Source organism: Megalops cyprinoides, chromosome 15, assembly GCF_013368585.1.
Source record: "Megalops cyprinoides isolate fMegCyp1 chromosome 15, fMegCyp1.pri, whole genome shotgun sequence".
Lineage (NCBI taxonomy): Eukaryota > Metazoa > Chordata > Actinopteri > Elopiformes > Megalopidae > Megalops > Megalops cyprinoides.
In genome coordinates, this window is record NC_050597.1 from 13,820,192 (window position 1) to 13,836,382 (window position 16,191).

Below are 16,191 nucleotides of genomic sequence, written 5' to 3' on the forward strand. Positions count from 1 at the left end.
CACTGGTATCTGTAATAAGAGGCGCGTTCTTGAAATACAGTGCTTGGAAATTGTGTGGCAGCCGCAAAAGGCAAATCATTTATCCATTATCAGAGTGCCTGGAAGGAAATGACAAAGCACAGGGAGAGAATGTTCCTGCTCAGACAGGCAGATAAGCAATCCCCCCTTTCTGCTCTGATTGTCTCCATAGGCCGCACCAGTGCTGCCCACCTCGTCACTCGCAGTGAAAGTAGATGCTCTTCAGTTGTCGCACATGAAAGATGAGAGGGCGTCTGATGAGGAGTTTCATTGCACGCGTTATTCACAATCGCGTTCGAAAACTCCACCTTTGGAAGGAATGAAAGATGTCTGTGTGGTTTTGTGGCTACAAGTTTGAGTTTAATGCTTGTGCCTGGGGAAAAAAAGAATATAAAACATTTGAATGTCACTGCATTTGGTGGTAATAAAAGAACAAGAATAGAATATTAGTAGAATGAATTGTAGACTGGTTTAATTGAATTGTAGGTTTTAAACTGTAATCAAAGTTAAATATTCATCCACAATAAGATATGAGTGCCTTTTTTACTGTTTGATTTGTTGGCATGAAAATTGCCTTCTAGTGAGGCTGGTGATTTCAGCAGATGCTCTTGTTTTCATTTCATCAAAAAAAAAAAACTGTGAGATCCACACTTCTGTACAATGTGGCAAAGTATTCTCTTTCCAGCAGCACTTGTGTGACCTGTATGTGGTTGAAAAGTAAAAGTAAAAGATATTGCTGTGTTAGCACAGTAGGGTTCTTATGTTGCTGGTTGTTAATTTGTCTATTGCGTGGCCTTCAGAGATTCTCTGTTGGAAATATGAGTGCCTCAGCTGCTATAGAAGGTTATGCACTTCAATAGTTTGAGAGCTTCTGTTTAGAGTGATGCATTTGTGCTTTTTTGAAATCGTTTCTGATTTCCCTCTGGGCAGAGATGGTTGGATGAAACTGGAGAGGCTTTTTACTCGACATTTAACTCTATTTGCTAAGTTGCTGTGAAATGATGTCTACAAATAGACAATAAATGGACGATATTTGCCTACAGCAAACTGTAATGCAAATGACCTCACAATTTCTAGGTACATGGAATTTCCAGGCTTCATTACCCCTTGACTTTTGACATCAGGGGAAGACTATATACACTGTTGTTTTTGGTGATCTGTTTTCCTAGCCTTTCTTTTGTGCACGTGTGTGCATTTTGTGCAATGGTTTTGCATTGTGTTATTATTGAGCAGCAGGCAAGAAGACCTTGTGACCATATTTCTACGGTTAATCATTCATTCCAAATGAATTTACATTTATGACGTGATTACCACATGAATAACATAGATAGCATTGCTCCAGTCAAGTGTTTTATAAACCGTCATAGTGTCCGATCACAGCCGCATTGTAGAGATTACAACTTCTGCAAGCCTGCTTTCATTCCTAAAACAAGGCAGACATGCAGACAAAGCATTCATCTCCTGAAATCATAAAACGAAAAGAACTACATTAATAGAGTTGACCCTGGAGATGTCATGTGGTCACTGAGTTGTCATTGAGAATCTGTGGTTATGTTTTTGTATCAATGTAGTATTGACCACAGGCTTTATGTGCTCAAGCCACAAAAATACAACGCTATGCTCATGAAAGAATCAGATCGAGAAAATGTTTGTGCAGCTTTGTTAGCATATGCATGTTTTAATGTAGAAAAGAGCAAGTCTGAATAAAACATTGAATAAGAATAACTATGGACATAAAAACACTTATTCTTTTTCTTATCTTATTTTTTTATTCTGACCTATAGAGATGACATCTAGTCATAGCAGAAAATCTCTATTTTTTTATTGACATTACTTACTACATTAATTCCTCAGCAGATGCTCTTTTTAAAGATGACTTTGCTTCCATAATTTTATGGAATTTTACTGAGGCAGTTTTTTCAGAAACAGGTCTTCCTACCCCCCACCCCCAGGCATTCAGACCCGTGACATATGCTCATAGTCAAGTGCCCCAGCCTCTACTCCACATAGCTGCCTTCTTCTTCTCAAGAGCGATGAGCCATCTGGCTGAAAGGGTTAACCGTTACACACTGTGTTGGGGCTGCTTGTCTAATGTGAACTCTGCATGGTACAGAGGTCTCTCGACCTGAACTTGCACTAATCGAATCCACTCTCCCAGCACACCATCTTAAAAGCAGTTACGCTGTACTTTATTGAACACCACTCTCATTGCGCCTGGAAGTGACAAGTAGGTCATGCAAGTAGAAATGAATAGTTGATTATATCTGAGTGGGCATTAAGAAGGCACTATGGCCAGGCCACTGGGCACTCTTAATTGTCCACCTTTTTGGTAGTTGGGTGAGCTGAATGTGGACAGATATGTTCATATGCATTAACACTTTTAGACTCTGTGCCTGCCTGTCTCCCTATGTCAGCAGTTGGCAGTGTTTTTAGCATTCATTTTTAGCCTAGCATTAACAGTGGCCTGTGTGGCTTCGTGAATCACTCAGCTCTGGGTTTACCACTGGAACTCCATCTCCTTTAAAACTCACAATACTGCTTCCACTTCCCTTTGTTTAAATTCGCCTGGTTAACCAGAAATATTGTTCCTGCTTATATGCTTGAGGTTGGATGTCCTTTCCCAGAACAAAATTGTGCAGTTTCTCCAAAAAGAACATTGAACTTTTCTCCTCAGGTGCACAACGGCAATTATGGTCACAGAGTTAGTGTTTAAGTCCACCACACAGCATTGTTCGCCCATAACAAACACCAGACAATTTAGTCCCAGAAAGCAGTTGGCCTGTGTGCTGAATGTTGGAGGCTTTATGTCTTACATGTCAGTGTGTCATACCAGGGTTTGATGCCTGTAATTGATTTTGTAGTATGTTATTGCTGTTAATTCTACTGTATTTTTCATAATTGGGGAGCTGTGTTGCTGAATATCCAGCAAATCATTTTAACATATGCCCAAACCACCAAATTTTTCTCTTTCTGGCATAAGAAGCCCTCCAAGCAAATGGCTGGAAGACTGTTTCGCTTGTTCAGTGGCTGCAGTTCAGAATAAGCACTATGCAGCTCCACTAAATGTTATATAACATGGATGCATAAATCTCATCATTTGTGTCCACTATCTGCCTATCCAGATGATGTAAAGATCAGTACACAAATGCATCTTTGAGCTGAGGTGTATCAGGCAGTTTTTCAGTATTACAAATCAGTGTGGTACAGTGGAATATAATCATTGACAAACACATTTTCTGCATTCTTTTGAAATGAGGGTAAAAATAGGTTATTTTTTCCATGCATTGATGGAGCTCAGCTAACTGAAACATCTTCAACTTCCACCTGGTCTTTTGACACTTTTTTGCATGGGCTTGTATGTCTTTTTCTATTTTTTTCTGTAAATGTAATATTGTGTTTTAACATCACTTGGCAGTATGCAGATCTACTTTGGTTTGTTGGCAGCTTTCTATCTGACTGGTTGCCCTGGAAGGTGGTGACCATATATAGCATGGTCTGTATTGTTTTCTTAATCAGGCTACATAAATATGCGGCTCCAAATGTACAGAACTACTGACTAATAATAAAAACTCTAACAGAACAGTTTCTATTTCATGCAGTCTGATCAATGTAATACTGTAGTGATTCATGCAGGATCAGTGTCTGTCCATCATATAGAGATAACTGTCTGCTGGAGCTACAAAGCAACACTCCAACTGGGCATTAGCTTTCAGGACCTGGCTTTGACACCCATGGTCAAAAGCTGCAAGTGATGCAAGCACAAAGGCTGAGAGGACTGCAGGCCAGAATTTGCTGTGCAAAATAAGTTACTGGCTCACATAATTTTTTGAGCATGTAACTTAAGGAGAAGATATCTTTGCTGTATTAGAAAGAAATGTTCCTTTTGGTTTATGACAGGTCGTGATGAGCTGTATGAAGTTACACATTTGGAGCCCCGAGAGCGTTCTTTGAACTGTATTTGGGAGTGAGGATAATATTTTTAGTCAATGAAAAACAACAGTGTCAAAGCATGATGGTGATTGATGTATGTCGTATACTGCAGTGAAGTTGTGTATTTTAAAAGGGAGCAAGCTGACAGGTTGAATAAGGGGAGGTGTATGTTCCATTTTACCTTAGGTTCTTGAAGCTTTAGAGTAGCCTGTCAGGAGGGAAAAAAATGTTTTCAGAAATTATTTTCTGCAGGTCCATACGCTTTTTGGGATTAGATCGTCATTGAAGTGAACTGAAGTGTAGCCATTACCTAAATTCTCAGAATGAGAACTGTGTGCAGTGTCCTCTCTTCTGGCTGCAGATAATCTGTTTTAAAATGAATTGTCTTTAGATATTAGACTGCCTGACACTGTCCCACTGATGTACATTATTGTTGTTTTTCAGCCATTTTTTCAGCTGGTAAAACTAAGAAAACTTGGACTGAGTGACAATGAGATTCAGAGACTTCCTCCAGAAATCGCCAACTTCATGCAGCTTGTAGAACTTGATGTCTCCCGAAATGGTAAGTGAAAAGTTAACCGACACTGCAAATATTATTCTGGTGAATGTAACTTGATTTCACCAGCTCGGATTGCCTTAATATACACTTTTTCAGTAAATGTTATTCATTTAGTAGTTAACATTTACCTCTCAATTAGATTTGTGAGAAAGGCTAGGTGTATGAAGGCTTTGGTCAGACGTCTTTAGTGCAGAGTACAATATAGTGAAGTCTTGCATGGCTCGGTGGGGGGGTGTACAAGCTAACATTATACCTGAGAGGGCCCCACCATCACCATTTCCGAAACATCCTGCCACCTAATGCCCTCAGGAATGCTGTACCCTACTGCCACAAGGATTAAGATGTCTGTTCTTAAAGGGTTAATGTCCTCTCAGCTAATTTAGACCAGGGATCACAGAGCTTCCTCGCAGGACCAAATCTACAGTGATAATTATGTTGATTACATCAGCCAATTATAGAAGTTCAAACTTTGTGTTAGGCGGGTCCCAACCGTAATTTGTGGTGTCTCAAGCAGTTCCAAATAGACTGTGCTCCCGGTCTGATGCCCTGTGCACTGGGCATGTTTACATTACGCCTGGCTCACGAAGTCTTAAGGATGCCTGTACAGAAATATGGCTTCATTAATCACACTTACAGAGTTTAGTGAACTTTGCACAGTCCTGACATTGAATTCCCATTGAAAATAATGGGCATCACATCAAGGCCTGGTCTGAGTCAAGAAATGCTTTCTGACATGAAATTATTTCTCTTTCTCTTACAGATATTATGGAGATTCCTGAAAGTATTTCATACTGTAAAGCTCTTCAAGTTGCAGATTTTAGTGGAAACCCTTTGACAAGGTAATTCACTTAATCTTACCTGAAGTACAAGTAAAACCATAAAGCCTTTTCATTAGCTTCCAGTCCAAATGTGATGTACTTAATGTAAAGTCTTTCAGTGGTAGCTTATCTTTTCACGAAGAATTAAGGGGCCATTTCAATATATCATTAAGAAGTTAGCCATGTTGTGTTGTGTTGCTTTGTACTTCTAAGGGATTTATGTTAGGCTTATATAGTAAGCCTTTTTAAAGCAATAGTCATTCAGACACGTGAGTTGCATTTCTTATGTGTCAATGTGTGCAAGTCACTGAATAGGGTGACTTAGCAGTTTTTGCTATATGCATCAGGTAGTACATTGCTGTTCTCTAAGATCTCTTTAAGATTTAATGGGCACAGTAGCTGATTCTCCCCATGTCAACCAAGCAAGGAGTAGGAGTGGCGGTGGGGACGGGGGTTTGGGGGGCATGGGCGCAAGCATATCTTGAAGAACCGGTAAATTTACACTCCACCTCCCAATGTTATGCAAGCCAGGATCACTGTGCATCCATCACTTCTGAGACTGGCTAAAATCTCGCATTCCAGCTTGAAGCACATGCTTCACTGTAGACGTATCCACCCCCAACGCTTCTGTCCATGTGTGCCAACCACCGCAAAGCAATCATTGTCAAAGGATATTTTCCAAAGAATGTGGCTTGTAAAGGGCAGATAAGATACTTAGGTACGCACCAGGAATTCACAAGAACATTGCAGGCATTTTGTGCAACTTTGTGTCTGAGTTTGAGATATTTCATTGCACTTTACTGAGTTTGTGTCTTCTGAGTTGTCTTTATTCAGTTGGCTCATTCTGATCATCCAAAGTGTCAAGTTTTGTTATTTTCATTTAAAATAGATCAGAGAATTCAAATCAGTGCAATAATTAAGCTAGGTTCTTTGGCCAGACCTTGGGTACAGAGTTCTTAGTGAATTAAAGGGAGAATATATGAGTATTGCTGAACCAGTGTCTCATAATGTATGTTGCCATATGGCATGTTCTTCTTGTAATGTAGCATTTGAGCAGTCTGATGGGTCACAGCTTAGGAGCTTGGACCATAAATATCAATATGAGATCACTGATGGTGCTTTTCCACTAGAGAGCTGGAACTAGCCAAAACAGGCAGCCCTACCCACAGTATGAGTGCTTTCCCATTGCATTGCTCACAAGCCGGAGGTGTAGCACATGACCACGCACTGAATGTTGGGAGGAGCCCATGTCCAGATGACTGCCTGGACTTTGTTTCCTGTGGTCATTCATGGCATCATGCTCTTTTCTCTCTCTTTAAGTACAGTTAGGAGGAACATGGTTGCAAAACGTGCTGACTCTGCATATGACCTGCTTATAAAGTAACCCAGTACCAATAATGCCAGCGGGTTGTGCAACCCCAGCTCAAAAATTAAAATCATTGAGATGACCTGTTTCCAGCTTTAGGGCATAAAGGCAATGTGATAAATGGGATTGGACAATCTTTGCTAGATTTGAATAATAATATGATGATAATCAATCAGTCAAATTTTATGTTATGTTGCATTTTTACAGTAGAAATTCAAAGCACTAACCTCCTATAATTAACCTGCTAAATATTTTCCATAGCCAGGTGCCACCTTCCTCTGTAGCACCCAATTTGACTTAAAATAAAGATAAATTCTCAATATAGGCTTAAAAATTGTGCCTGATTCCTGGACATCATTTGTCAGGCTGTTCCATAACAGAGGAGATCTGTGTGAAAAAGCTCTCCCACCAGATTTATTTTTTATCTATTTTTGCAATCACCAGAAAGCCAGCCTCTTTTGAATGAAGCAATGTGTTGGGGTTGTAGGGGATTAGCAGAGCCTGTAGGTAAACTGGTGCAAGTCCGTTTAAAGTCTTATAAGTCAGGAGCAGTAAGTATTGTTCTGTTCTCATCAGTCTTCTAGTGGAAGCATTTTGAATGACTTGAAGAGGTTTTAAAGTGGTGTTTGAGTGTGCTGGTAGATAAGTATTATAATAATCAAGATGTACTAAATGCATGGACTTCTTTTTTTACATCGCTCATATTGTCTTTGAAAAAAATGTCTTGAAATATTTTTAGGGGTTTGAAAAGAGAGGTCTGAGTCAATTTTAACCCCAGGGTCTTTAACAAGTTAGTTTGGGGTGGCTAAGCGACAGTCAAACTCGAGCACAAAATTTGCCTTTGTGCTACAAGTGTTTTTCTGGGCCCATGACTGTGATGATAGTTTGGACTTGAATGACCTGCCAGCTCTCTGACTGTGCTGTCAGTCATCTCGCTGTAGCTGGGTGGCCTACTGCAGTTCTTCCCCCCAGCAGGGCTAAACCCACACGGTGCCACGTGCTTTAGTTTTGTGTTTGTCCTACTCAGAGGAACGTGATTACAGAGGAATGCTTGTTGCTTTTGGACGACTCCTCATAATGAGAAAAAAACACAAACATGCACACACTCTTTGTCACTCATAAACACATCATACACACAGCAGTGTAGTGGAGTGGTAAGGTACTGATGTTGTACCCTTGGGCAGAGTGCTAAATCCAAAATTGCCTCAATAAATCCAGCTGTAAAAATGGATAACATGTAAAAACATGGTTAAAATTCTAACCTATGTAAGTCACTCTGGGTCAGAACATCTGCTAAGAAACTAAATGCAAATGCAATCTAAATTTGCCTGCATCTTAATACCTTCACTTTTCTTTCAGGTTACCAGAGAGCTTTCCAGAGCTGCGAAACCTGACATGCCTTTCCATCAATGACATTTCGTTGCAGGCGCTTCCGGATAACATTGGAAAGTAAGTGTCTGGTCTCTTTTGTATTTCAGCCATTAAATGTAGTGGAAGCTGTTTCAGTCTCAAGGCACCACAGGTCCCATTGATCCGAATAGCTTTGGCTGTCTTTCTTCCTGCTATGAATTGTTTCCCTGTTGTGGTGTCCCCCAGATATTTCATTTTATCATGCTGCACTTTCTATAATCTTCTGTAGGGCTGAAAGGTACTCGGGTTTCAAAAGGAATGAAGAATGAAAGGGCAATTCTGCCACGGAGCCTTCGAACATTTTCTGGTCTAAACACTGTTTTCACGGTCACTTTTTCAATCTCCCTGCTTTACTGTGGAGTGGTGCACAAAGGAGTGGAATGGGCTCTTGATTGTGTTTTGCTAGTCCGTGGAGAAAAGCACAAGACCTGTGGAGGGGAGTGTTTGATTACACAGATAAAGCGGGAAACTTGGGCAGTGTGGATTAATGATTACCTCTTACAGGGCACACTGTGCTCCTCTTAGAGGAATTACTCCTAGTGATTAGATTGTCTCTCCCTTTTAAAAGTAGGGCATTTATATTGCTTTTTGTTGGGCTATGAAAATTATTATGGGGCTGTATGATGGTGTGCTTGAGTCTTCTTGGTGATATTTATGAGTGACCTGCCCTCTCCTGAGAGACTAGGAGGAAATGAGTATGTATTTGTTCTCTTTAGAGACTGACTTTTATTTGTGCCTGCTCACAGCCAGACAGAATATTTGTGTACTGTGGTAACACAGTGACTGATCATTGATGGCTTCAAGATAAGGTGATATGGCTTTATGCTAGTAGACTGGCCCTCACCTGCCAGGACTGGGGCCAGTCTACAAGGTATTAACTGCATATAGGTACAGGATCCTACACAACCTGCTGTTTAATACCTTAACAGAAGGATGATTTTGCCATGGTGGTTGCAAGGAAGGCCCAGTAATATACAGCTGAGAAAGATAAAGCCATTTGCAGGATCATTGTGTCTTCATAATCAATTCTTTGAGAATAAAGTTTACTGTAGATTAATTGTGTATCGGAGAACTAAAGGTTGTTCTGTAATCAAGCTACATCATTTAGATGACAACTTCTGGAGAATTGCTTCGAAACACATTCTGCTATAAATAACTCATTTGTTTGATAAAAACCCATAAAACCACAATCATCTCTTTGTTGTAAGTATATCTGTATGTTGAAGTGCATTTCACCAGAGGCCCCTGCACTTAAAGTTGTTGCCACACGTGTGTGAAGTCACATGTTCTGACTATGGCAAGCTGTACATGTTTGAACAGTAATGCATACTTAATGGGAAAGGCCTTTGGCCTTGGTAAAGTTCAGTCCTGTCTGATATTCAGTAAAGGAATGTATTGGAATTTATTTTGAAAAACAGTATTGGTTTCTGAAACATGATCATATGGTTTGTGTCATACTGTGAAAGATATTACAGTTCAAAACTTATGAAAGGAAGCAAAAAGCGAATCTCGTGTTCCTCTACTAGTCATGCTGCTCTTTTCTTCCCTCAAAGGGACATTTAGCAGATTAAAATAGAGGGAATGAGGGCTAGCCTTGTTTTTCCATTTCCTTAATGCTCTAAGGTGTTCCAGCTTCAGAACACACAAACATATACATGTGATCTATTCCTTCAGTTTTTCTGTGCTTAATTTTGGGCTCATAGTGCTGGTTTTCTCTTGCATTTTGAATGGCACTGGATTTAGGTCCTTTGCTCCAAAAGACCACAGGTCATAGAATACAAGTTATGCAGACTTCATGAAACCGAGTTTATACTCCGGGCTCTTGCTGTAAATTAGCACTGCAGGGATTAATGCTTGCCATTACAGTTAGTACACAGATGGGCCAGTTGGACAGTTGCTCAAGCTTAGGTTTTTCTCCCCCTCAGTGATAAGTAGATTATTGTTTGGAGTAATGTTACACTCATCGTGCTCCATTTAGTCATATTTAAAGCTGGGCTGATCTGTTGGTTACCATGGTGACAAAATAAAACCTCAGTAAAAACATGCTTGGCGCAGGTCATGAAGATGATACTGGGAAAGGTCAGCAGTACTTGCACAAAATATGGAAAAAAAATAGGTTAAATGCTGATGTCTGCTGTTCCTGTTAATGCATATTTATCTTGATTAGATATGATGCATTGCACACTTCACATTATTTTTTTATGCATGTTCTTTGTGTTATTTTTACAACAGTGTACTTGTAAGGTTTGTAAGTCAATTGGAGCATGGCACTTGCATTGGCCATCAAAGCAGCTGACCTGGTGAAAAGGGCAGTGCCATGCTCAGAACTGATCCCTTGTCCCTGTGGTGTCAACCTTTTAACCTTAACTTGTTACATAATATTACAATTATATATGAGCATTTCGATTGAATTGATATTTTAATATTCTATAGCTCTGATTCACTATTCAGATAGTTTAGCCTTAGGTTTTTTTCCCCAAGCTCTGTAAGAAACTCCACCATTTCTGTGAGTACAGTGACTCACTGCAAAGGCATTGGCACTCAGTCACTCTTTCAGGCAGAAAAGTGAATGATCACAGCGAATCATTTTCCCTTGCCAAAGCAGCGCATTCTTGACAGTGATGATCACTTCCCTCCACCACTTCCTGTCTGCCGCGAGCGCTGTTACTTCATTGGCCGTGCATCCTCCTTCCACATCAAATCAAATTCAGTCTTGGCATTTCCATCTCTGTCTTTCTCCCTTTCTCTTTTTCCTTTTATTTTTCCTGCCAGGCTTGTGTTTTCAGTTCCATTTCCTCCCAGTACTTGTTGTTCTTAGCTGAGTTGTCTTGTCCTTACTTCTTGTCTTTATCTCTCTTTTTTCTACAGTTGTGTTTGCTCTGTTGAGCATGACACCATTGTTGCACATTGTTGTTCTTGGCATCATCAACATTCTTCTCCAGAATGTTCATGGTTATATTTAGGTACCTGATGAGTGATCTGACAGTTAAGTATTTGGATAATCATCTGGTGTTATTCTCAATTTGTATTCATTTTCTGAGCAGATGCCTGCAGTGATATTACATTGGAGCACATGAGGTAGGCTGCCACCTGGGACTCTGGCAGATGCTTTAATATTGCTCCACTCTGGTGGTGGAAAGTATTGTCATGATTCATAACTGGGGACCAATAAAGCAGGCTTGTCACTGGCTCAAAACAGTATAGCAAAATGCTGCATAATTACAGTATAAGAACACTTCTAATCTCATCATTCACCCAATTAAAATGACCATAATGTGTTTGTCCACAACAATCTTGCAAATTTAAGGAAACAGTATTTAGCATTTGCTGGCATATTGCTGAGGGCATGCTGCTGAATTGGACAGGCCACTGAGACATCGCTGTGCTTTGGAGCCTCGGTGTGGGATATCTGAGACTGAGGTGTCTTTGATATGAACATAAAATTTACAAAATATGATGGGTCCAGTGGAGTCAAAAATTCATATTTAGGCAATGTTTTGGTCTATAAGAAAAGATTAAAATGTCATTCAGCATTTGGGACAAGACCATTATGTCCAAGAAAATAACATTAGTTTGACATTGTGACAGAGAATTTGATCTCAAAATTTCAAGACAGGGGTAAGATTATGTCTTAAGCACAAGACCTTAAAACACGGACAAAGACAGAGTTCAGCCACACGTGTCACAAGTCACAGAACCAAGCGTTTTAAGGTTTTGGAATAAGCCCAGTTATGTTGTGTATGTCATTTTGTACAAACGTTTGTTATGTGGAAGGGTTTTGTTGCAGTGGATCTTTATGGATGTCAGTGTTTACCCCGACGAGTCGAAGGTGGTGTAACAGTTGAAAGTTCACAGGGTACCATATGTTCCTATTCTCTGGTTTATTGCATGTACGTGTATGTATGTCATATTAATGGTTCTGGGTTTTTTTATTGTGGAAAGATATGAATGGATATGAATATACCCAAATCACTAGGAAAGGTATGCAGGGACCCATATTTGCCAAGTGCTTAGATGTTGCGTTAAAGAAAAGCTTTAGAACTGGTGAGGTACTCACTGCAGCCTGAGAGTGTGTTTTATTAACGCTAGCTAGCTACCTGTTGCTTGTTTGCAATGTTTGTTATTATGGTCCTCATGATGGAAAAGTTGGAATGAAAACAAGTGGAGTGGTAGAAACTGCCAAAAATGGAAGTGTAATCAATGTATGTGTATGCGTGACAAAAACGGTCCTGGGAATGTTTGGTACCCCAGGAACTTATGGTCTTTACAGCGTGCATCCAGGCAGACTAATCAGCACAGTGAGAATCCTTGCATTCCTCTTAATCTGGCGCAATGGCCACCGATGCCACTTAGAAAACCAGTCTGGTGAGTGACGGTTTTCTGGCGGGTGATCCAGTCATAGAACAGATATTATTTATAGATATAAACCTCACTGCTTCCCAGCTAATCCTTTGGCCTGCTTCTCTGTAGCTTACATGGAATTTATTCGCTCTCACTCATGATTTGACTGTAATGCCTCACCAGAAAACAAGCTGGCGGTCTTCAGTGCTCCATCAACCATAGTGTTCCTCCATTAACTGTAGTATTGAGTGGCAAGATACCGCTAAACACAGCTTGAAAGCTGAAACAAAAAATGTTCCAATTGTTTAAGCAGCAACAGGGTGAAATAGTTATGAGCTTTCAGTATTGTGTACTGTGTCAGAAGATATTTTGAATTACACCACAGTCTGTCCCCTTTGCTGCCACAAAGGCTGAAGAATGTGTGACATCTCCTACCCATCTCTGTACATTTGTCACTGTCAGCATAGCGGAGGACTCTCATAATGCAAAAACTGCTATTGAAGTCTGGTGCAGACGCTTGGAAGATTATTTCTTTAAGCCTTCCTCTCTGGCCTTATCCCTTAAGGACATAGAGTTGATGCCCTCTGTTTAGCATGCTTATGCCAATCATCTCTAACTCCTCGAGGATGGCGTTAAGGGACATCCACCTGGCATTACTGCACACGGTAAAGGCCATAACTCATGAATTTCATCAGACTTAAGCTCTTTATCAATAAAGTGTTATTGGATATTAACAAGCTCTGTCTTTTATGGACTGTGTTCCAATAACTGATAAGATGGAATATCTCACGTGCCCATGACAACACTACGAACGTGATGTTTGATTTTTGTACCTGCAGCTGCCGTCTCCAAGGAGACCCATGCACATATCTGATATTCCCATGCATTATATAACAGGTATTATGTGCTTGGCTTAGATGCAGAGTTCACTTGGACCTGCTCCAGCTAGGACAGAAAGAGGTTCCTGATAGCCCTGTCTTTTTAGTAAAGTTATATCTCTGCTGTAATGCATTTCATATTTCCCACTAGATATTTAAGAGGTTGCACCCAATTTCTGTCTCACATCTTGAATCCACTGCATTGCAAAGACTTACACTTTATGTGATTTACAAGCTTGGGTGATAAATTCCTGTGGAAATATTTCCCCCCTTAAAAAAAAAAAAAAGAAAAAAACTGTTTCTGTTCTTTGTTGTTCTTTTAACTAAGAGAGAGTTTCTCTCCTTAAGGGGCTGGTGTCTGATAGAGAAGCAGTGTGCTGAAAAACAATGAAGTGATTGTTGTCCTTTCTGAAGATCTTGGTGCCTGGAATGCTCTGATGCCCTTCTGTTTCATTATCATCAACACCCTCTCCTTTAAAACAGGCAGACCAGATCTCTGTTTTTCTTGTGCAACAGTCTCCAAGTGTGTCATCTTGGTATTGTGTAAGAATGTGACTAAAGCCTGACCAGTAATGCTCCCAACAGTAATGCAGTTTGAAGTAAAACTAATTTACAACAATGTTTACATTCAATGAAATAATTTTTTGGGGTTTGGGTTGTGGAAAAATATTTAGATTTTGAATGTTAAAAGAGGGGATGTGTTGATGATGTAGTGTGAGAGGTTGTCATGGTGAGTTCAATATGACAACTTAATGGGAGTTAACTACTTTCCAGAAATGCCCTAAAAGATGCTAAAACCCAATACTTTGAGATTTCCTTTTGCATTGTCTCCTACCTACAGGCAAGATATTTCTTCTTTTCACTTTAATGAAATGTATTTTTTTGGGGTTTTCTCCTTTATTCATGTTAAAACTCATATCCAGGTGTGTTGCCCACTAATATGTCCCTGTTTGATTTTTTTTTATCTTCACAGTCTTTGTAACCTGGTATCACTGGAACTCAGAGAAAATCTGCTGACATACTTACCAGAGTAAGTAATTCAGAACCAGTTTTTCTAGCTTGCGCCTGCTTAAACATACCAACCAGTGGCTCTTAGTTTTGCTGTGATGGCACAGAGCTCTGTGTGGCTTAACAACAGAAAAATGAAACCAGAAATGCAACGTGGCAACATGATACGTATTCTGTTAAAGTACCACCAAAAGGCATTCAGCACTGAGTTTATGAACATAAGGGTGTGTGATCTATTAGGCCGTCCACTGATGCCTTTGAAACAGTTGGAAGCCAATTATGTGTGGCTATTGTTGGAAAAAATGCAACAATTCTGGCTGGAGGCATATGTGTTCCACATGTTAGAGGAATGTTTCACTGTTGTGTTTAGTTCCCCATGTGTACACCCAGAACTTGCCAAACAGAAGCGATAGCCTGGGGTTGATGGTAGTTGCCCTCCTATTTATAAAACATCACAGGCTACTGTGAGATCTGGTTGGTCTCAACTGAGTCAACACAATAGGTCTTTCACCCATAGATGTGATGTCATCTACTGTAGTTTGTCATCTTTGATTGGTTAATCACAAACATCCTCGTGATGTCATCCAGGCAGCTGTGGTTGGCATTTGCATGCATGCTGGCTACTAAAGAATGAGGGAGCGTTGCAAAAAATGTGACCATTCAGCAACAGATATAGTTTATGTAAGAGATGTCAGTTATCTGCTAGAGTATGTATCGTTTACTGTCCCATAATCTGTCATTTCATTAACTGTGGGATCCTAGATTTACATTTCCTGTGAGTGTGTTTTTGTGTCACTGTCTGTAATTTCATTGACTGATGGTATCCTAGGATTCCCTTTCCTGTAACTAAGACCGTTTATTTTCTCTGCCCAGGTCTCTGGCTCAGCTTCACAGACTGGAAGAACTCGATCTAGGAAACAATGAGCTCTATAATTTGGTGAGTTTGTTTGCAGTTGAATTATGGTTGGATCGGGTTGGCATGTAAATGAACCCGTTTGAATGAGCTTCAGCTTGTAACAGGATTATCTTTTTGCCCACTTTTTGTTGTTCATAATCATAACCATAGTTTTGATTTTAGATTCTGGGTTTTTTTCAAGATGCATTTCTTTTCACTCACTGACATCAAGGTTTCAGGATTTCTTACCATGCTGTCATATGTTTGTATTCATATTTCATTGAATGTTCATATTTCTAAAGCTGGTGTTGCTTGGCTGTCAGATTCAAAGTGTATCTGTATGTATCCTGATGGCTTTGTAGGCAGCCAAATACCTGGAGGATAGGGTCAGAGTCCAGTGCTCTAAGATTTACTCCACATACAAAGCTGACCTAAATTGCTAGAGAATGGGGTTTTTTGAAACAAGGGTCAATGACATCTCACTCAGTAAGCATGTGACTGGAGGATCCAGAGCAGAATGTGTTTAAGCACATGTTGCTACTTGCCTCATCTGCACATTGATGGAAAGTCCCATTGAGGCCTTACATTTGAGTCCTTGTACGGGAAATGTTTTAGCAGTGCTGGTATCTCTCCTCTTAGTGGGGGCAGAGAGAGACACAGAGAGATCGAGCATAGGGTGAAAAAGAGGGAGGTATTTACCTAAATATCAATAAATCAATAAGACTGAAGACAGAATACTGGTTAGAAGATTTTTCATATTCCTCATTCTTATACAAGGTTACTTGTATAAGTATAAGTCAACTGTTGCTGTTTCTCTTTCACCTGCCTTGCTCAAAATCCTGCCACTCTTCTCTCCCTTTTAGCCAGAAACAATAGGCTGTCTTGTCAGCTTAAAGGACTTGTGGCTGGATGGAAACCAACTGGCAGAGATACCTGCGGTAAGCCTCCGTTTGGTTTACTGTTTCAGC

The 16,191-nt window shown here is 40.1% G+C and overlaps 1 protein-coding gene across 1 annotated transcript in view; it reads left to right on the forward strand.

Moving 5' to 3' along the window:
* Positions 1 to 16,191, forward strand: part of lrrc1 (leucine rich repeat containing 1) — a 41,682-nt gene that overhangs the window by 11,341 nt on the left and 14,150 nt on the right. Inside the window, exons 2-7 of the mRNA XM_036546809.1 lie at positions 4,393 to 4,510; positions 5,268 to 5,346; positions 8,051 to 8,140; positions 14,294 to 14,350; positions 15,202 to 15,265; positions 16,087 to 16,161. Coding sequence (XP_036402702.1) covers positions 4,393 to 4,510; positions 5,268 to 5,346; positions 8,051 to 8,140; positions 14,294 to 14,350; positions 15,202 to 15,265; positions 16,087 to 16,161 — 483 coding nt within the window. The remainder of the gene's footprint in view (positions 1 to 4,392; positions 4,511 to 5,267; positions 5,347 to 8,050; positions 8,141 to 14,293; positions 14,351 to 15,201; positions 15,266 to 16,086; positions 16,162 to 16,191) is intronic.